Here is a 22,742-nt window from a genome sequence, read left to right as displayed (position 1 = left end):
TATCCTATATAGCATCTATAACATCATTTAAAAAACTGTCTCAGCAGTTTAGCTGTTGCATAGACATTTTGGGGCAGGGATGGGCAGTTCTGAGTGAATTGTTGTCTACTCAGCAAATGTGCTTGCAGTGTGTACATGTGCATGTACTCCTCTGGCCATGTGCTAGTTTGAAGCATGAGTCCCTAGTGCCTTCGTTCCAGTCACTGGGATACCACAGGATTTTTCAATGGAGCTTGGAACCTGAAAATAGGTTGGGAAGCATCAGTGCATCTCCTGAGGTTGGGGGTCCCATCTTCCAGGAAAATTGTTTTCCTGCACAATTCTGGCATGCTCTCTAATGTCCACAAAGGGAAATTACCCTTGTGATGGTTGGTTTTGCTCATTTTTATAAAAGTGTTGGTGATGTCTGTTGAAAAATTTATTCTCCTTTAAAGGTTTCAGTTAGAAGAGGAGGCATGGTATAGTGGACATGTGAGGAGAGGGAAACAAGGGAAAAAAGAAAGATGGTCAAGACTAGGTTTGAAATAGGAGCATGGAGACAGTCTCTGAAAGAGACACTGGACTGGCTGGGTGAGCTTGGAAAGGGGGAGGAAAACCATGTACTCTTGAAAGGTCATGGAAGGATGTGCCAAGCAGAAGGAGATTTGTAACCCTGGGATTGTGCAATTGATGGTGATCCCTTCCTGGCTGAACATAAAACTTGCCAATCCAAACAATCACTGCTGTCTACAAGAAGCTGTAAAACTTTGTGAAACCAGCATGACTGTCCCTTGTGGAATACACAACCTATTGCAGCTACTAGAGGTTCTTCTGGGTAACAGAGAAGCTAAAATTTAGTATTGACCTCTTGAAAAATGACTGCATTTTCATGGGATAGCACAGCTGGGCTTTCTTGGGGCAAGAAAAGGGGGTATCTTCAGAAAAATTGATAGTACATGAGAAGAAAATTCATGAGGAATGCTCAGGTTCGCCAGTCTGTTCAGAAGTAAGAAGAGGTATTAAAATTGTTTTCAGGCAATATATTTTTCTCTGAGTGGAAATCTATTTAAACATTCTTCTCTATACTGCTTTCAGTCCAGTATTGGGGGAAAAATGTGTATTCAACAGCAAAAATGATTTCTGCATCATTATGTTGAGATACTTATGGATCCAGTATCTCTAGAGAGGAAGAGCAAGCAGTAAATCTGTGTATACAGACTGTGTCAGTGCATTCAGAAGAGACTGAATAACCTAATTGCCAAGAGCTTCATATGTAAGTATTAAAAAGACTGAGAAGCATTGTACTCTCTAATGTGACACTACTGGATGCCAAGGAACTGTGGCAGGACCACACTGGGCAAAGTAGGCTGGCTCTCATGCTGTCCCTAAACCTCATTCATTCCAAGATGGAGCAGGATTAGATGGAGTGTTGATCTGACTCACGAGAGTATTGCTTTCTTTCAAAAGTCTTGTGTTGCACAAATCTCTAGACAGAAGCATATGACTGGCAAACAAAATCCAGGCTTGTTCCTTTAAGCTCTGAGAAGTTTGCTCATCTGAGAAGTTCAGGATAATTTTTTAATCATTTGCCTGCTTGAGTCTTTTTGCACTTAATAATTTCTTTTTATCTTATAGATAATTAACTTGATGTTTTTAATGTTCCTAATATAATTTCTAATACCTCTTTAAAGGACTTAATGCATGATTTCCATCTGTTCAGGGGTTTTTTAATATCTCTTTCAATTTCTTCAGTGATTATCATTTCAGGGCATGAAAATAGTAAGGAAATAATATACCATCTACAAAGATAACACCAAAATATGCTACCCCAGATCTGGATAGTAGTTTGCCTTTTCTTTTCAACTGTATCAGTGCATCAAAGCTGCTCATTCTCACTCTGCAGCCTGATTTATACACAAAAATCTTAAATTATTTTTTGTTGCTATAAAATTCTATCCATTTTGCCAATATGAAATGGCTCAAAGTATTTTGTATGGAGGATGGAGAAAAGGTTTCTTTGCTTGTTTGCCTTATAGCATTTTCACGCTTTCTATTCATTTCTTACAATCAGAAGAGGAAAAGAGATTCTGGTGCTCGTGTGTCTTCCACATCACATCTGTGGTACGTGGGGCAGACAGAGATGTAATGGCACGCCTCATAGTGTAGAATAAAAGTGGTTTGGTTTGTGCAGGATCTGGAAGACCAGAAGTTTATTATAACATCAGTGCAAACTAGCTTTTGTTTCCTTGCTATGTAAAAGTGCAGTGGTAAGAACAAAGGTCTTGTCTGTTCGAGTTTCGATGTATTTATTGTGAATTTCTGGGGCCAAAAGAGGTATTTGTGTCTATCTTAACTAAACATACATCTTCCTGGTATTTATTTGAATCTCAACTTGTATTTGAATTATATTTTAGAAGGACATTCAATCTATTTATGGTTTCCAGTGATGCAAAATGCATCACAACCTTTTGTGGTTAGACTCACTGCATTTATTTTTAGTTTGAGTATGCGCAGGTTCAGCTTCACCTCATTTGTAAGAAAGAGTTGTTTTTCATCAAAATTCACCTCATCCTTTATAGGCACTTCACTCTGATATCACTATTTAATCTTCCCTTTGTTAAAGTAATCAAGTTGTGCTTCAGGGGTTGTTCCTCCCAGGAATTTTCTTTTAACTATTTTGAAAACTCTTTCATTACTTTCCTGTCCTCTCTTTTGTTACTCATATACTTTGGGAATTGTGTCAAAAGAAGGAGAAAAAGCATCTGAGTGACAGTCACTACTCCACTAACAGAAAGGTGTACTAAGTACTGCTGTGTTAAACTGTCTTCTTTATACAGTCATGGTTTGTATTAATTATTCTGGCCAGTGAGAGGTTTGATCACCTGGGAGGGTTTCCAAATAACTTTTTGGCAACTTTAATTTTGTAATTAATTTACTGGGCACCTGTTGGGGTTTTTTATATATAGGTGCACACATCCATTCACATCTTTTACATTGGTAGATCAAGGTACTTATAAAAGTTTGTAGGTGATATACAGGCTAGGAGCACGCAGATAGTCTTTTTAATTTATTTATTGTCCTTGTCCAAATTGCAGTTATCTGTGTCACTTTATGTCTGTGTAGCTTGGGGAATCCACTGATGTTATGTGAATAAACACATAAAGAAGGCTCTTCAGTAAAGTCTCCCTTATTACCAAGCTGAAAAGAGAACAAGAAAGCAAAACAAGGAGTATTTTAATAGGGGAAAATAGCAACAAGGCTGAAGTCAGGAGATTTCATTGCTCTTATTCACAGAAAACATTGGTAGAAGGACACTGTGAATATCAGTCCAAGCAGGAACAAATGTCAGTCTTCAATGCTAATTGATTTTATTGGTGGAGCAAAACGAGCCCAGCTTAATAGTTAACTGTAAGACAAGATTCTGCCAAGACCTTCCTCCTATATTAGATGACACTGTGACCCTGAATACTTGTTGGATAAATGATACAGAAAATGAGCACTGACCTTTGAGATAGTAAAGACACATCGTAGACAAGTGAGACATGTTAGAGCTGAATTTTAGATATCACTGCCAAATGATGAGTGATCATACCTGATAACACAATGTGACTCTTGAACCCTAAAATATTGCTTCTTTAGAGGAAAGTAAGAAGTAAAAATTGATAGAGGTCATACAGGGAAATCATGCCATTATGCCAAGACTGCAACAAAATCGACAAAATCTATGAAGAATAAAAATGCTACAGTTCAGTTAATAATTTCTAAATAACTTGTATTTAACATATTCATGTGGGACTAAAAGTGTTCTCTTTCAGAAAGATTTCAGATTTATTTCTGAAATTGAAAGTTTAGCAAATATATTTGAAAGTCATTACAAATTTTTAGCTACAAACCCAGATACCTTGTAAGGAGATTTTGCAATTTTATGATAAGGATAGTATGTAACTGAGGAAGCCATTAAAAGCCAAGGGCTTTTTCCTTAGCCACTAACCAAAGGTAATGGTGCAATAGAGAGCATATACTGGGTGGGAATATCCAATCTCGAAGCTTGACTTACTTAATCACACACCACAGAAAATAATAGGAAAGCTGTTTAAGTCAGTCTAGTTTAAGTGCTAGCCAATGAGAATGATAGCTGGATATAATTATAATGTATGGTAAGATGTGCTTTCCATGGCCTCTGTTAAGAGTATTGGGGAAATTGGAGTATTTTTGACAAGTATTTTTGACAAGTTGTAAATACATTTGATAGTCCCAGTTTTCTCTGTGTATAAAATTGGAGTAGATACTAGAACATTTTATTTGTTGATCCACTGCAAATTTTAATATATCTACTACCCTATAAAATTATCATTGACCAGTAGTCAAAACATGGGAATCAGAAGATGTCAGGGCATCATCTTGTATTTTTCTAATGCATATATACTTAGAATTAAACATTATTAACTCAAATCCATACCAAACAGTCTTATGAGATTGTAACAGCTAACATTAGGCTGATTATCTCTATCTCCATCATAAGCTCTGTGTCTTCACTAAGGAAAATATTGTGAGTGTAAAAACCTGTTGCAACCATTGTTAAATCAAGAAGGGAAAGAAAAACTGGAGCAAAGACTCTCTTACAGAGAGACATTTTGTAAGACCACAGGGAGCAGAAGTTTGTTTATTCAAAAACATCACATACTGATTTATGTGGAGAAGAAAAAAATTTCAGAATGCACTTGTTTGTGTAACTTAGCAAAGTTTTATACCAACCTGGAACCATATGAAATGTAAAAATTCCATAACTTTTTCTCTAGGTCTGATTAGCAAATTTTGCTCTCAGTGGTAGTGGAAGATCTCTGTGCTGAAGCCTCTGTATTGAGAAAGGCCTGCTAAGTTCCTTAAGTGATCTTTGTACATTTAAAATAATTTAGAATTTAAATATTTTCTTTAAAAATGCTAGCAGTATATCCTTTAAAAGCAGAGGAGAAAAAAACAGAGACAAACCCATCTTGTGAATTGTTTGCATGGAGTCAGCAACCTGAAGAAGTGCTCTCATGCTGCAGTTTCCTTCTGTTTGAGTATAGCCTTTATTAAGAGTCAGCTCTTTTTCACAGGCAATCTTACTTTAAAGGAAGTATTTTCAACAAGTGTGCTTTGAGTTGTGTTAGCAGTTTCCTCATTTGCATCCTTATTGAGATTCTGTACATTGCACTGTGCTTGGAATGAAAGATGTCATTGAAGTCTTCAGGTAGTACTATTTAGCTGAATCTTTATCTGTTTCAGTCTATTTGAAGATTTTAGCTATTTCTTCCATCCATATAAACATTTTCCTCTCTGCTTTAAACTGTTGGTCACTGAAGAAGAGAAGGACCTTGCAATAGACCCAACAGACAAGATGTGTTTTTGAAGTAGAGGTGAACCAGAATATACAGTTAGGAGGTCTTAATGTTTTTGGAGAGGAAGGTAAGATGTAATCTTTGTTCCTTTTCACCCAAAGTTTCTGAAGAGTAAGAGTAAATGTTGAAAGAAAAGCCAAAAAACTTTCCTGTGAAACTTACGTCGTATTTTGGACAGAGGAAAGTCTTCTTCCTATATATAATCACGAGGCTGCTCTGGGGTAATATAAGCCTCTTGTGTTGATGTCGCATTCAGATTTTTACAAAAACCTGCAAACACCTTGAAGTGACCTGAAGATGTGAAATATTCCTATTGTCTCACAGGCTAGTGAGTGTGCAATGTCACTATGTCCTAATATGATGCCATCTCAGTTTCCGTGCTAATTTAATGGAATATGGTGACAATTTAGATGAAACAAGAAATCACATAGGTAGATTCTTGCAGCTGGGTATTTTACTGTTTCACTGCAGTGATTTGTTCAGCAAGCTTGACTATCTAATAAGCTAGTTCATGCAAATGAAGGCATCTGTCTTCATCCCTCTTTGCCATTAGTTCATTATGCATACATTAAACTTCAGGGAATAAGCACAGAGATTGATTAGAGAGTTCCAGAGTACAGGTTAGCAGCCCAGAAATGCCTGACTTACTTTACAGCAATAGTAAATTCTTGTGGATCTTAAATGCTTATTGACATCTAAAGTCATCACTATTTCTGTGATTTGGTAAATTTTAATATAAGCCAGTAGCTTATTTTGCAGTTCTTTAACCCTCCTTTTCCATTGGCTTTAACTGTATTTTTTTTCTTCATCTTGACTATTGAGCAAGTTGATAATCTTTTTGACACAGGCAGGTTCTTTTTTTCCTATAAAAATCTAATAAAAAACCAGTGCATCCTGTTTGTTAGGTTGCATATTAAATTGTCCCCAAAGCCATCCTTGTAACTTTGGTTTTATATCAGATTGAAGTATGCAAAAAGAATGAGTCATTGACAGATCACTTTTTAAACTATTTGTAGCAATATACTCATCCAGCCTGATTTTGAACTACCATCTTCCAGAGGTCAGCATTTCTGGGCTGGGGTTTTCCACAAGTTGAGGAGTAAGCAAACCATAAAGATATCAGCGGTCACTGAGCACAAAGGGCAAAAGGTAAAATGTGTGGGAAGCATTCACTCGTATTTTCCATATTTCTCTTTTTTTCTCATCCATATCTCATTTTCTCAAGGATAGCCTGATCTTCTACACAGAGACTTTGATAAACCCTTTTGTCATGCTGAGTCTCCTTCAATACTACCAAGTAGAAAGACAGGGTGCGCATATCATTCAGGTGTATTTGTTCTGCAATCATTTATGTATATGACCCCTAAAAACTTAAACATCTGTTCCTTAATCTATGTACTTCAAAAAGTTATGCTGTCCCATTCCTCCAAATTTCAAATATTTGAAAATTCACTACCCACTATTTGAATACATGAATGATAGTTTTTCTAAAAATGAGTGACACCATTACTATATCCTTTTCTTATCCTAACTGATTTGGTTTGCCGTGACACTAATGATCTAGCTCTATGCCATAAAAAGGAAAACCACTTGTGTTAACTAATATATTACATTTATTTAGCAACTGTAGATCATAAAAGGCAATGCAAGGTATGTCAGGAAAAATAAATGACAGCTCAAGTGGAGAAATGTGATTCAATGACACTATTGCTAAGATTTACCTGGTAGCAACAGGATGTTAAAACATTGTGGCAAACCATGTCTTAAATAGCAAAAACCTAAGCAGTTCAGGCAGTTCTTAATCTAAAAGGGAAAAAAAGATTAGGAGATTATTTGATTGGAGGTCACAGTTCTGCATCAAAGGGATATCCTGAATGTAATAGTGGTACTATAATGAGATCTTTGTCTCAAAGGTTTGTCTACTCCCAAATCAGATAGACGTTATCTACACATGTAGCAGAGTTTTCATCACTTTCAAAGCCACACTGGATATCTTTCTAAAAGGTAATCTATAGGTGGAGATAGCACCATATCAAGTTTCTCTGCTTGTCTCACTCAGGTGATGAGGGCGAGAATTGTTTTCAGTGGTTCTTTCCTGCTTTGAAATGCACAAATGCAATCAGTCCTGTAATCAATCCAGCCTGATCCATTTTGGTAACTGTAGAAAGCAGAGAAACTGCAACAGTTAGGCTGTGTTTTTGTGAGTAGTGACACATCAGTGTAAAGAAGCACAAATTATCAAGAGTTTTCTTGGTGTTAATTTCTCATTAAAAAGAAATTAAGAGGAAGTTGGAGGTGAATTCATCAGAATTATGGGAAGAAGTTCTATAAATCTAAATTAGTGTCTAAGTTCTGTGCTGTTCTGCACAGTAGGGTTTCTACTAGTGAAGGAGGGTTAATGAAGCCTCTGTCCCATTCAGACAGAAATGTAGAAAAGACTAATGTCATGGGGCTCTGTCCTTTCTTCATCACTACTGTCAGCAGAGACAAGCAGAGGAGATCAGGGTCACACTGCTGATGCACCAGCCATTCTTGAGTTTAAGATTTTGTTGCTTATCGTGTGATCAAAATTTTTGAAAGGAGATACTTGTTTCATGTGGGAGATACAAGTTTGAGATAACTATGGGTATAAACTTCAGCTTGTAAGTACCTTCTACTACCCATTCCACACTCGAGCTAACAATAATATGGTGGGGAAGCATGGAAGTTTGAGCTCTGGAAAGCCTTGCAATATCTGCCGAAGAGGTGAAGGTAGAGACCATCAAGTCCTTCATCACTGTGCTTATTTTTACCTTCCAATGTCTTTGCTAAATAAAGCTCCACCTTGACAGTTTAGTGAGCTGCTCTGGACCCAACAGATGTTCAGGAAAGTGACTGCCATCATAGATAATGAGGGAGCAAAAAAATGCTTGAACTTTCTGAAACATAGCAAGTGCCTCAGGGTGGAACTGGTCCTCATCTGAAGAAAAGGAAGTTGATGGCTGCAGATTTTCAAGTGATCAATGGATAGTATAGATACATGTAGGTTTTCTCTGAAAGAGAACCATTGATGAAAACACTAGAACTTCCCAGTTACCTTAAGGAATAAATGTACTTTCACTACACTGCATCATTGAGCAAGTTGTAGTTTGCACTGCATCTTTATTCCAACCCTACAACAAGGTGGCATATCAGGGATAATTTTTCTTTTTGTAGGTAATAATACAAGAAAAAGTTTTGTTGTTGTGATTTAACTAAATCTGGATATTCTTACTGTAATAGATTAAAGTATTCATATTTACTGAAGCTAAATGTTTTAATGTTTTATAATTTTTTAAAATAGTTTTTCCTCCTGTTAAATTCCTCTGCTTAGGGGTTATTAATAGGGAATGATTGTGTTTAACCTGATTTTTCCAATCCTTGATGTAGAGCAAAAAAAAAGTACAGAGAAAAGAATTCAGAAGTGTTCACTGACAAAAATTCCTAATAGACTCAGCTCTTAGAAGAATCAGATGCCATCATCTGTATTAAGATAACTCAAGTTAATCTCTTTGTACGATATCTGTCAAATTAATGTCGTGAATAATTTTAGGCTGATAGTACTTGGAATGCACTATTGTGCAATTCAATTGCGAATACAAGGAAGAAAAAAACCAACAAAACAAAAAAACTATGCAAGCAGGACTATCCAGAGGGCCAAAAAGCCTGTTGTTCCCTTACCAGCATTTGTCTGGCTTGAAAAAGCATCTAGACATGTGGCCATCCATCTCTTGTTTTAGTCTGCATATCTGCCACAGTTGGCCTGGAGAAACCTCTCTGCTTCTTACACAGCTGCTGCCATGGAGCACTTCTTCCTCTAAGTTAAAAGCAGGGGTTTTTTGCACCCTCATATGAAGCCATCCTTTGTAATTTGACTTCACAGAGATCATCCTTGTCTTTTCTGTGTGAAGCTTCTTTAATGTGAAAACTGATTTTACACCATGCCACATTTATTTTCATTTTCTGGTGAATGTTCTCCACTACTCCTGTCTACAAGGAGTGGATTCAGATGCAAGCAGGATGTTGTGCTTTGAGCATTTGCCATTGGTATCACAGCTGTGCTGCTGCTGGAGAAGCACTGGGGCTGCACTGTAGGCTGTGGGATGCAAATGTTAAGCCCTGGGAAGGTAATAATGGTTTACTCCAGTCATTGTTCACTCCTGAAATGTAATTAGTGAAGTTATTGCAGTGTGCATTGATAATGGTGTCATATATGTTTCTTTCAATACTCTTCTGTTAGGAAATTGAGGTGAGGTTCTTTCATTAAGAATTAAGAGCCTCCTTTTTTTGTCTGCAGCTGGCTTTCTAGTGGTTATTTGATTTTCAGGCTTGGGATACTTGTATTAAATTCTGATATTTTAGTTAGAAACAGAATTTAAAATATAATGCTTACATTTGTGGTTAAATTGAAGACCTCCTTTGCTGAATGAATCAGTTGAGATTTAGAGAGTGTTGGCTGCCAAGGATTCTGTGAATATGAAAAATGTACCCAAAACCAAATAGCACAAGAGCTAATCTCATTTTAGACAGGCAACCAATGAACCCAGGTGTGAACTGTGCTGCTGTGTCCTGCAGGCCTGGTGCTTTCAGTGAATTATGTGATCATGTCCTCTATATCACTGCTTGTGATGGATCATAAAATACCCTTATTTCCTTTTCTGTGTGATGCCTAGGCTAGGCAGACATTTTCTAGTCTATAAGCACTGGTGGAAGGTATTTGGATTTTAGGTAATATTTTTGCAATGGCAAAGTCATCTTGTAGATGCTCTTATAGGTAATATATACATACATATATATATATATATATATATAGAGATATAGAGGAGATCATCTAATGCCTTGTACACAACCAGAACAGGTGTCAGTGTAAACTGAATCTGTTTTAGACAGTTTTTTGGAAGTGTCTTAGCCTTGCCTATCTCCTTTGCTTTCACTGAAAATGGTACAACATTTCACCTGTACATTTATACAGATTAACCTGGCTGCTGACCCAAGGCAGCCTGCATTGGCAGTGTTTAAATTTGCAGTGTTTTTGGTAAGTGCAGTGAGTTGTGCCTTGGAGATGTGTTCTGCTGCACCTTGTACCAGTTTGTCTTCCACTGTGGGTGGCTTGGCTTCTGAACTGGGACTGGTTTTGGGGATTGTCCCTCCACAGGATGGAGGGGAGGCCACAGGGCAGATTGTGACCAGCTTCATGTCTTCAGACTCTCCTCAGTGATGTGGTTTTGTTTGTTTTTGATAGAAATTTAGATGGTTTAGAAGTTAGTGACAGCCATTCAGGAAAAGGGCAACAAGGAATGGACTGCTCATCATCTCTTGACATCCTTCTTGTCACACTAAGAGAAATGCACATACCCACAGGACTTGAAACACTGAGTAAATGTGATGTCTCCACTATAACAAACTGCTCTCTGTTCCCAAAGAATTGACTTTATCTTTATGTGATTTCTTACTAAGCTAGGAGATACCTACTGGGATGTAAAGCAAAATGTTTTCTTTGCAGAATTTCTGCTGACATACAAGGGAAAGTCCATTCCAGGACAGCATTCACTGGATTTTCAGCAAACTTACCAATTACTTACTTTTTAATTATATATGGTTTTGGTAGGAAAATGTCAATAACAGCAAGTTTGGCATTTTTTACTTTTATGTTCAGTTCCATTTATGCAGCTGTTCCAGCTGCACTTAACAAACTTGTTCAGTAGGTGGAGAATGGAAGAAAGCACTTGACCTGATTGTGTAGATTTTAAACATTTTTTGGGGTTTTAAAATGAAATTTTCACAGAAGGGCCTCAATATCTGAAATGAAGGCAAACATTTTTGAGCTTTTCTTTAATATGTACATTAAGATATAAAATTGTAGTAATTTAGAAAATAAATGATAATAATTTTGACTAAGAGTTGTCTCAGCTTTCAAATATTTTTCTGTGAAAAAATCTCTTAAATCATTTAGTATTGTTTTCTTTTTGAAGAAGTGAATATACTCCAGGTTCATAAGTCACATGAGAATTTACTTTCCATGCTGTTTATTTATTGAAAGATATTATTTATATACACCAAAGAGTAGAAAAGGACAAGAAGTCTGCTCATGTATAAAATACTAGAAGCTTTACTATGTTTCTATTATTATTATTGAAGAAAAATTGGTCATGGTGTTTCTTCAGTTTTACCTACCTGCAAATTGTTCCATGTATTCACTCTCTCACAGTAAGATTTACCCGGTCTAGAATTTGAGCATCAGCTTTATCTTTGAAGCTTTCTTGTGCTACATGGAGTATTCCTGTAGTCCTCCAGGCTCCAGGGCAGATCACAGTGTTAATGGACCAGCTGACCCAGCTGCAAGTCAGGCACACACTGTCAGGATATTGCAACAGCAAGCCTGGGAGAAGCATCCAGAACAGCAACTGAGAAAACAGCACCAGTGTAATGTTTTCTGTAGAATTCAGCTGCTGTGTATGCTCCTGCTTACAGAACTGGAGATCTAAAGGAAGCTCTTTGGAGCAGAAACCATTCTTTTTCATCTTATGTCTGCTTGTGTGCCTGTTTTTGCTCCCCTTGCTGAGCCATTTCCATGATGCAGTGGGATTCCTGAGGCAGGTGGATGCCAAGAAAGCTGTGGAGTGGCTGGTGCAGCATGGACAGGCATGTACCCAGGACTGTCCTTGCAACAGCAGGAAGCAATGCAAGTGCTAAGGCAGTCCCAAGATGCCCCCTCCGTAGGCTGAGGGAAGGCAAGTCCAAGTGTGAATTCATAAGAAGTCTGGAAATAACTTCTGTGCTTTCCCCTCAGATGCTGACTATGCTAATATTATTACCCGTGTGGGAGTACATGTAGGAGAGAACAGACTCCAGAGACCTCTAACTAATTAGGAGCTTGCTGGTTGGCATAAGTAATGAATTATGAGTGAGGTGATACATGAAGTAGTTTGATTTTTTACCCTTAAATTGTAACACAGCATTGCCTTAACTAGGAAACAGAGACTGACCTTGCATTAATTGGGGAATAGCATGTACAGATGTGGTTGTGTGTTGGATTGGAAATGAACTCCCAGGGTTGTTCTGATATTGAGCATTTCAATAATATTTCAGTGGGGATTAGTCTGTAATAATAATGCCAAAGCAATGCAGATGAGTAAGCATGTCATATATAGCATTATAAGGTCAGTAATCATGTGTGATTTAAGAAAGCAAAGATGAAAAACAGAATGATGAGGGTATCAAATGGGCCTGGTTCAGATCACTTGCAGGGGTAACAATCTCTTATAAACCAAACCAGCTTAGGTAGTTTAATTTCTTCCTGATACGATTATGTACAACAAAAGCTACAAAATCCTTCAGAGCAGCAAACCTAATGAAACTACTGTGCATGCCTGAATGACCTTCTTGTCAGTGTGCAAGGAGCACCTCGCACCACCCCTCCCTTACTGTGCATGGTGCATCTTTCTCTCCTGCCTACCAGGGAAGAGTGCCTAGAAGTCATTGTTCTGTTGGCAGAGGTAAACAGAAATTTGTCATAATAGATGGTGAGAAGGAACGAGCCTGGTTATCCCTTTCCATGCCAGTAGTTGAAGGGAATTGTACAATTGTTAGCCTGCTTAAAATACTGCTTGGATCATCTGTTCCACATGTACTTTGGACAGCAGAGTATTGCCCAGCATTGGATTGCAAACTCAAAACGTATGTAAAAGACCAAAACACATGACTATATTATGCTTTGGCAAAAGATTAGCCATTGCTTTGCAGTGCAGTGCATTGTTTATGTCCTGTATACATATTGTGGCAAAGTATTTGTTTAAAAAAATCTTAGATGTTTACTGAAAGCCAGATTGTACTACTGAGAATTAAAAGGAAGGATTCGGTCTGGGAGGAGGAAAGGGAGGGGAATTTTCTTTTGGACAGATCTTGTGGTTGGTTAAACCCTGAATAAACATGTTTTACACACTGGCACAGCAGCTGAGGTTGCATCATGAGTACCAATATATTTTATATACATACATTATCTTCAATACATTGTCTTCAGCTGCAGTAAATACAGTGACTAACTCTTGTATTAATTATGAATACTTACAGGTTTTTATAAAACTGAAAGCAGCATTTTGGTCCATAGCATCTCTACAGCTATGCAACATGTCTGCATGTTCAGAAGCAGGTAATCACATCTGTTCTTTCTGAACTGTCAAAAAGGCCAGATGTGAGCAAACATTATGAGAGCTCAACAGCTTCCAGATGGTACCAAATGGTGGTTTGGTGTCAGCCAAGTTGGAGAATGCACCAGTTAGCTATGCTGCTGTCTGCTTCTGACAGCCTGGGTTACTGGATGCATTGCAGAATTTTGTAGTAGTAGAAACTTTATAAGCACAGAGGAATTCTTGTCCAAGCATGCTGTATAATGGTCAAAATGTGAATAACTGAAGTGAGGTCATCATCAGCTGGGATAGATAGAATATCCTGTCAGACACCTAGAAATGAGCAGTAGAGGCTGATGCCACATCAGAAAAAGATTCAGCAGCTAATCCTATTAGAAGTACTACCATGGATTACAAGCCTGTGCACCAGGACTGGAGTCTCTTCTGAATTATTTCTCAATCTGCCACCATTTCCTCAAATACAGAGGTAGTGGTGGTGGTTTGTCAATTCTTGTTCAGGGCAGCAGTTCTTCATTATAAGGTGAAAATGTGTTACAACATCTCCTCAGTCATGTGGAATGATCTTGATAGAGCCTTGTTGCTATTTGGATAGTGCTACTTCTACACTTACTGGTGAACATTTGAATATATACAAGGACCTTGCTTGGTTTTTGGGAGGCTTTTCGTCTTTACATCTCATGCAGCCACAGCAACTTGCTGATGCAGTGCAGACACACTGTTTGTTTACAGTGAATATTTGATGTTTGTATCTGATCAATTCACCCAAAAGCTGCATATTAATACTGAAAAGTAGGATCCTGAGATGGATGGTCCTGAGATGATCTGAAAATTCTGAAAGGATGATCCTTTCAGAATTTTCCATGATCTTTAGGATTTCATGTATTTTTCCAGAATACCCAGGCAGCTGGTGGTTTTACTAGGTCTTCCCTGATTGCAAACAATGGATATGTGGCTTTCCAAAGAGTTGCAGTCCTGCTGAAACTGCATGTGTAGGTTACCTTGTCCACCCATGTGTTATAAGGACATCTCTTTTTGAAAGTTTGAGGCCTTTTGCTGCATGTGGCCTGCCTTTGTTATCTGTGGAATTAACTTACCATTTTCCAAGAATGAAGAAACTGCAGAAGAAGGTGTTTTAGCATGTGAGGGAAATTTTATATACACTTAATCACTATGAAAGCCCTTCACTTACTTTATACCTGTTCTGCAGAAATTGCAGAGAGTTACAGTGGAGCTGTATTTATGTAAAAATAAGGAATAAAACTGTTAAGATCTGATGTATCTCTGTCTGGATTCTTGCTATATTCAACTGTTCTATTAACACTGACGTCTCCTTCTGGCTTCATAGTGAGTCTGAACCTAAAATTATAGTTCTGTTATATCATTGTGTGCTTTACCCTTCTGTTTAATCAGTTGAAGTGCATTATAAAGCTCAGAGGTCAGAGGTAGAGAGCAGAAAATGAGGAAAGATAGCTTTTTTAAAATGAGAAACAACTATCTTTAGTTATAAGTGTTCCCAGACTTCATATTTGTGGGCTCTGTATAGTATACTAGCACATTGGTGTTGTTTTTAATAACCTTTTACAGAACATATGGCTCAAGATTTATCTATATGCAGAGCCTTGTGGACAGAACTTGTAAATTGTAATATAAAAAAATCTCCAGATGTACATGTTATTTCTTACTAACACAGAATGATTTTCTTGGGAAGAAGGTGACATATAGGAAAGGTAACATCTGTGTTACTACTTAAATTTTAATAATGTGAATAATTGTCTTTCAACAGAGGAATTCAAGGGCTCAACAATAGTTGAATTAATGAAAAAAGAAGGCACCACCCTAGGGCTCACAGTATCGGGTGGTATCGACAAGGATGGGAAACCAAGAGTATCTAACCTTCGTCAGGGAGGAATCGCTGCTAGGTAACCACATCTCAAGCTGCAAAATGCATTATAATACGTGATTGCCACAGAAATACGTACTGCATCAGAAAGGTCACCTAAAAAATATGTGACTGATGCATCTATAATGGCAGCCCATCACACTGGAGAACCTCAGGGAAATGGCAACAGCTGGTCCTTCTTTTTGCTCAAGGCTACTTTGATAAAAACTGGGAATACCAATGAAATCTTTGAAAGTTGTCATAAAACTCATGGTATTTCTTCTAAATTATACATGTTTTATTTCTGGGGTTTTTTTTGTCTTTGAACAAAAATTTGAGAGAAGTAGCATAACATACCAGAGGGGAAAAAACAAAAGGGGAAAAAAAAGAATGATAGTGCTACCGTAATTTTATTCTTTTTTTTAGTTCTTCATTAGATAGCTTTGAGATTAAAAAGACTCTGAAGTGATAGGTACCTTTCTTACTACTACAGTGGAAAGAAAAATGGCTTTTAATCATGAGTGAGACAAATCAAAAGATGAGGGTTGAGTTAAATCATTCCAAGTAACTGAGTAGAATGTATGCTTTTGGCCTTGGCCCATCTCCTGTTGATATGATGTTAGCTGTGAAGGCAACCAATGTCCAAAAAAAAGTTTTTTGGACATGGGGACATGAAGATGACTTCCCAGGTCCTATGCCCAAACCAGTCAAATCATCCAGCTCCTTTATTGTAGGGCTGGTTTTGTACCTCAGGAATGAATAATGCAACAATGTTCTTATTTTAGTATTTTAAAAGCTAGAGTAGATTAACATCTTAAAATGCCACTTTCTGTTCTGTTAGAAATATCAACTCGTTTTGATCTAGATTCATGGGAAAAAAATTCTTACAGTTACTAAACAGTAATTTAAAGGATTTAGTTTAGTTCATCAGATCTGTCTTTCACAAAAGAAATATGTACTTTTCACTAGGAGTGACCAGCTGGATGTAGGGGACTACATCAAATCTGTGAATGGAATCAACCTGACCAAATTTCGCCATGATGAGATCATCAGCCTGCTCAAGAATGTTGGTGAAAGGGTTGTGTTAGAAGTGGAGTATGAGCTGCCTCCAGTCTGTAAGTATTTCCAGAGCAAAATGAAAGCCTATGTAGAATAGCAGATGTAGTCAATAGTGAGATGAGCATGGTTGGTAGTAGTCATTTTAGTAGTGGTTGTTTTTTAATTTTCTTTTCTTAATTCTATTTTTTCCTGTGGCTTATCACAGAACATTGAAGCAGTACAAAAGAACTGGCAGTACAGAGGGATGCTCTCGGATGTTTTAGAAGCAGAAATGTCACCAACAACAGAGCAGAGTTACCAATCTCTGCTTTTTGTTGGTTTTTTGGTTTTCTGGGGGTGAGGGTTGGTTTTTGGTTGGTTGGTTTTGGTTGGTTGGTTGGGTTTTGTTCGGGGAGTTTTGCTCAGAAGCTGATGAACTTCCCCACTGCTTTCTAGCAACTGGAGGATTAGTCTAGTTATGTATTTGGGGGTTTTTTGAACCTCCTGACAAGCACACTAAAAATTTTTGAATGTCCTCTGTTGATTAGTGTTTGCTTGTGGAGTGGGAACTTCATGTTCTGAAGCACAGTATCTGAATTAATCAGCTGAGTTCAGAGTTACTTTGCTGCAGATGTTGTTCTTTCATCAGCATTATTTGTTTTGCATTTATTCAACTGGGCTTTCTTTGGTTTTCATCCCCTTTTAGCAATGTGCCACTCTTGTTCACTGAGACTGGATTTTGACACGCTAAATTACAGTAGCATTTGTAACTTTCTCTTTAATTCTTTGGAACATCCAGCCTCTTCATACAAGCATAGATGATAAAGTTGGAGATAATTAGCAGACTAGTTGTTTCCATGAACTACTAGTGAGCAAGCTGCTTTTGTTAATTATTAAAGTTTTCCAGTAGTCATGTGGAGAAGCCCTGGCACTTCCTTCCTGGCCCCATACATAAAGAAATTCTACTGTTGTTCCCATGCTTGCTCCCTCAGGCAGAGGACTGTCACAGTTTCAGAGCCAGAAAATGTCAGTCATTTAATAATGATGGATTAAATTTGGCTGAGCACTGGTAATCCCACTCCCTAGTGCTTCCTTCCATTTCTGAAGTGTTCACAGCAGGAGGGTCCAGCTGCTGTTTTCAGCATGACCCACCTCAGTGTTTAAAGCTGGAAGGTGAGCAGTGCCTGCCCCGTGTCTGTTGATGTAGGGTGACTCTAATGCAGGGAATAATGTGCTCTGACTCTGTGATTTCAGAAGGCTGAATAATTGCTTTATTACACTATACTATATTACACTAATTCTGTACTAAATTACAGACTGAAGAGATACTATACTACAAAGATACTAAAGAAAAACCCATGACTGTATAGAGACAGTCAGGACACAGCTTTGACTCAATTGGCCAAGGAATCAAAACTTTCACTGGTGTCCAATTAACAAATCGCTTTGGGTAAACAATCTCCATAACACATTCCACATGTGCAAAACAAAAGGAGCAGTGAAGAGATAAGAATTGTTTTCTCTTCTTCTCTGAGCTTCTCACTGCCTTCTCCAGGAAAAATCCTGGGAGAGAGTTGTGCCTGCTGCTGTCTGTGATGAGTGTCTCGGTCACACGTGTGACCCTGTTGGAAAGGGTTAAGCAGTTTTTTCCCACAGCAGGCTGAGGCTGGGGTGCAAGGACAGCCACCTGAGTGGCTGCCCCCAAGTGGAAGGAAGCTGCTGCCATTCCTCACTGCTGAGCTGTGGGTTTCACCTCTCCCCTGTGGAAGTTACAGGCCACACCAAACAAATGGGGAAGCGTGGGTTCATCATGACCTGCATGCAAGGCCACTTTCTGTCAATAGGAATGAAGGCAAAAGTTGTCTTCTCATAATTCTTTTTTTTTTTTTTTTGTCAGTAAAACATTTCTAAATGAGAAGAAAGCAACCACACGGACTCAGTAACACAGTTGTGATCTTCAAGCTGTAGCAGGAATTACTGCAGCACAGAGCAGTGCTCTGGAGGGCCATGTTTCACCTGTTTTCCTAAGAAATTGAGATTTATGTAATTTCACTGGCTGGTTCTCCTGGTTCCCTACAGTAACTTTTTTAATAGGGACTGAAAAACTCCAAAAAAAGTACATTACATACAGTACATCTCCTGGAAATAAACACCTGACTGAGTTGGGAGCAGGGGGGTCCCCAGAGAGACAGAGAGAGGGGCAGAGAGCACTGAGGGCCCTCTGCTCTTCCTGGTGCCTTTCATGATTGGCAGCACACACAGGGTAGCCTGTGGCACCCTTGCCCCCTCAGGGTATCCTGACAGGGAAACTCTGGTTATTGCAGGCAGGAACCTTAAATGACACAAGTTTTCATTAGTTCTGCTGCTCACAGAACATGTATTTTATAGAGCTGGGTTGGTTTGGTTTTCTTTTTTTTTTTTCATTTTATGTGTGTTTGTACTGTTTGCAGTACTTGAGTGGAAGGTGGAAAGTGTGAGTGCATGTGATTTTGCACAGACTATTTTTCCCATTGGAAAATAGTTCTTAGACCCTGCCAAAGTTTTTCCTGTAAAAGCTAATTGCAAACTCTTAATAGCAGTAGTTTCAAATTCTGTAAAGTGGATTATCACATCCAAATGCATGAGTCTGTGCATTAGGCTTCTCACCTCCTAGTCCAGCTGTACACCAGTTCTTTAGTACCTCCAGAGAAAATACTGACTCAACTAGAAACTAAAGAACTTTTTTACTAACTCACCAATTATAAGAGAGCACGCTGCATTTTGACAAAGAAAAAAAAGTCCTTATGATAATAAAATGCATTATGCATTGTAATCTAGACACCTAAGATCAGAGAAACACCCCAAAAATCTTGTCTTCTCTCTAAGTGACAAAAGCAAATGTTTACATAGCTAAACAAGAAGCTCAATACGTACTCTTAAGAATTTCGTATCATTTTTGTCTCACTGTGTATTTCCATGTTTTCTAGCACTCTTCTGTAACTATAAGAAAAGCAAAATTATGCCATAATTTAAACAGTAAGACTCAAATTCCTCAACTGTTATATGCATTTATGTCTTTTTTCCAAACCATTGTCACTCTGCAAAATATCTATCCCAAAATTCTCTCAAAAAGAGGGTGAGTTCTATTAATTACAGGTCTTCAGTCTGTCTGTCCTGTAATTGAATCTTTCCAATTGCATGACTCAATATCTATCTTAAATTAGAAAAGATGTAAATCTGTGTGTATAATTAGAAAAATAATAACCATTAAGGTTTGTTTACTTTTTCTTTTAGCTGTACAAGGGTCGGGTCTCATCTTTAGAACTGTGGAAGTTACTTTACATAAAGAGGGGAACACTTTCGGATTTGTAATAAGAGGTGAGTTATTGTTGAGTTTGAACTCTGTGTTTTCTTGTTAAAAACATAAGTGATAAGTTTTTGCAGCACTCAGAAATATGTCAAGATTTATGGCTTACAGTTTGTAAAAATCAATATATTACATTTTCATACTCTCGTGTGTTGTTTTTATGAGCTGCTCTAATTTTTGTTTATGGAAGAATTTTAAGTAATCAACTATGCCAAGGAAGCATGACAAACTCTGGTCACATAACACCAGATTTTGCTCCCACTGAAATCACCAGGAAGATCATAGTTCTTAAAAAAAATTTACATCTAGTACTTGTATATATTAGGCAGGAAATTTGATTAACACTGCTGTATACAACTAAAATATTATCATTGACTTGGAGAACAGAAAAAAAGATGCAGCTGTTAATTAATATACCTCAATAATGAATTATTATTTTCTTCAGGGAAAATGTCTTTTTTCTTTAATACATAAATTATTAGTGGTCACTCATTAATCTCAGTATACATAAAGTGCACTTTTTTTTTTTCTCTGTGCTGCAAACATTGCAGAACAATTGTTCACACTGAGATCTTATTTTCAGAGTGAAGGTTCTAAGAGAAAAAATCCTCATTTAGTAAGAATCCCTCCATATAAATGTTTTTATAGATTCATCTATACCTAGAGTAAGTTGATTTTATTTAGGTAAAATTCAGTGGAGGGTCATATTAATGGCTTGGCCATTTTCTTCATTCTTTTAGCCCATCTGTGAAGGTGCATGATGCAAGATGTAGTCTTGCCTTTTAGAAATGAGCTTTCATAAAAAGCATACAATGAAGGTATACTTTCTCTGGCTTTTTCCTTTTCAGGTGGAGCACACGATGACAGAAATAAATCTCGTCCTGTAGTAATAACATGTGTCAGACCTGGAGGGCCTGCTGACAGGTACAATTCATCTTTCTCTGGAGTTCATGTGAAAGAGAAATGGAGAAAGGTGAATTATTTGGGGCAGAAGTTAAGATTTTGAGTGAAATAGATGCATTTAAATACAGTCCTTTGGAATTCATGGGTTTGTCTTTAATTGTTGTAATAGAAATAATAATAACTGCAGCAATAGTAATGGGCAGCCATAGAGGCTCAGCATGTTATGGTGTGTTTGAATCTTAATTTAGAATCTTGCACCTAAAATAATTAGAATAAATTCCTGCAGTAGGTCAGGGCACCTTTTTTTGCATTCTTCAGACAACTGATGTAGCTCTTAATTATGCTTTTTATACTCTAACACCACAATCTTTTTCTTTGCGGTTCAAAATAATACTGTGACCAGTTTGAGTGTTTTATCGTTCTGTTAAGATGTTTGTACATATCTGCATGTGAGGTCACACATAACTTTACCTAGAAAACTTCTGAGCACAGATTTATGTTTTGGCCATATTTGTATATAATACCATTATATATATAAATAATATATTTATATTTATATATATATATATATATAATATATTTATATGTATATAAAGAAAGAATATTCACTTTATTTTTATGCACAAACTGTATTTTCAGAAATGGCATTTGTGTCCTTAAGCCATTAAAGAAACTCAAAGGGCAGTTTCTTTAAAGCAGATTGATATCTATAGCCTGTGTTGACATTTTCAACCTTGGAAACTAAGAAAATGTTTCAAGAGAGCGTTTCTTTTGTTCCCACACTTTTTTCTCTCCCTCATTCCCTGGTTTCCTTGTTTTTCTTCACGATCCTTAAGTTGACAGTGTTAGTATTTAATTTTTTGTTATAATTCTGAATAGGTTATGGGATGTGCCTAGGAGACAGCATTTTAGATTTAGAGCTGAATTACTTCTAAGTAGGAAGAAAGGAAAAATGGAATTATGCAAGTAAAAGATATTTTTAAAGAAAATCAATAAATTGACATTCACATTTTGCAATCTGTTTCAGCACCCATGTGTTTGCACATCGTGTTTATTTTTAAGAAAATATTGGAGGAGGATGTGTTTGTGTGTGTATGAAAACAGAGTTGTGTGGACAAGGTAGAAAGAAAGCATATGTTGAGCAGAAGCTATGCTTAGATGCAATTTAACGTGACTTGATTATTTCACTGTGTGGTAAGCTGTTTTCCAGTCACTGACTTTCCAATTAAAGCAATTTCCTTTCCACTGCGCCCTCTGATCATTCTGGCTGTCAAAGCAAATGTTAAGTGTTAAGGCAAGAGGGATGGATGTCAGGGAGGGCACAAGAGAATCACTCTGCATAAAAATGGTACTATCTCCACATCAATTTGTCTTACTAACAAAGATCACTCCTTTATTCTCCCTCCAGAGAGGGCACAATCAAACCTGGGGACAGGCTGCTGAGTGTGGATGGGATCCGGCTGTTGGGAACAACGCATGCTGAAGCCATGAGCATTCTCAAGCAGTGCGGGCAGGAGGCGACTCTGCTGGTTGAATACGATGTCTCGGTGATGGGTAGGTCCTGGGGTAGAAAGTGGGGCTGTGACACTGGGAGCCAGCTGTGATATTTCTCTGCCTGTTCTCCATGAGCTATTTCAGCAGTGACTGTGACCTGCTATGCTCCTAGTAGCACTGCTATTCCCTTCTGCATTGTATCATTAATCTTGGGTTCATAAGGAGGTGAGCAGTGTTTTACTGTAATTTAGCATTCTGAAAATTCCATGGTTTGTAGGCTGAAACCATAGTGTGGATTCTAGCAAAGTAACTTTTCCAGTGACTAGTTTATAATAAAGGTTAATGAAGTGTAAGCATTTCTGTCACATGAGGGAGGGGAATACTTGATCTAACAAAAATTCTTTTGCCTTTTGCCAGTGCTGCTAGTTGGACAAGACATAATTAAAAAGTCACAAGACTGCCACAGAGAAAAGAATAGGGGAGAGAAATTTCGTTAAGAAATCCAGAGGAGGCAAATGGCTTGAAAAATGAGCTTACATGTTATACAAACTTTGATT

The 22,742-nt window shown here is 37.6% G+C and overlaps 1 protein-coding gene across 15 annotated transcripts in view; it reads left to right on the top strand.

Annotated features, from left to right (window-relative positions):
* The window catches only part of GRIP1 (glutamate receptor interacting protein 1), a 309,227-nt gene that overhangs the window by 215,051 nt on the left and 71,434 nt on the right, over positions 1 to 22,742 (top strand). For all 15 annotated transcript variants that reach the window (XM_036400176.2, XM_036400173.2, XM_036400171.2 and 12 more), the window contains 5 exons: positions 15,309 to 15,444; positions 16,374 to 16,519; positions 19,716 to 19,799; positions 20,637 to 20,712; positions 22,100 to 22,245. In XM_036400176.2, the coding sequence (XP_036256069.1) occupies positions 15,309 to 15,444; positions 16,374 to 16,519; positions 19,716 to 19,799; positions 20,637 to 20,712; positions 22,100 to 22,245 (588 nt within the window). The remainder of the gene's footprint in view (positions 1 to 15,308; positions 15,445 to 16,373; positions 16,520 to 19,715; positions 19,800 to 20,636; positions 20,713 to 22,099; positions 22,246 to 22,742) is intronic.

The sequence above is a fragment of the Molothrus ater genome, chromosome 5 (assembly GCF_012460135.2).
Source record: "Molothrus ater isolate BHLD 08-10-18 breed brown headed cowbird chromosome 5, BPBGC_Mater_1.1, whole genome shotgun sequence".
Lineage (NCBI taxonomy): Eukaryota > Metazoa > Chordata > Aves > Passeriformes > Icteridae > Molothrus > Molothrus ater.
This window is presented reverse-complemented; position numbering and strand designations above follow the sequence as displayed.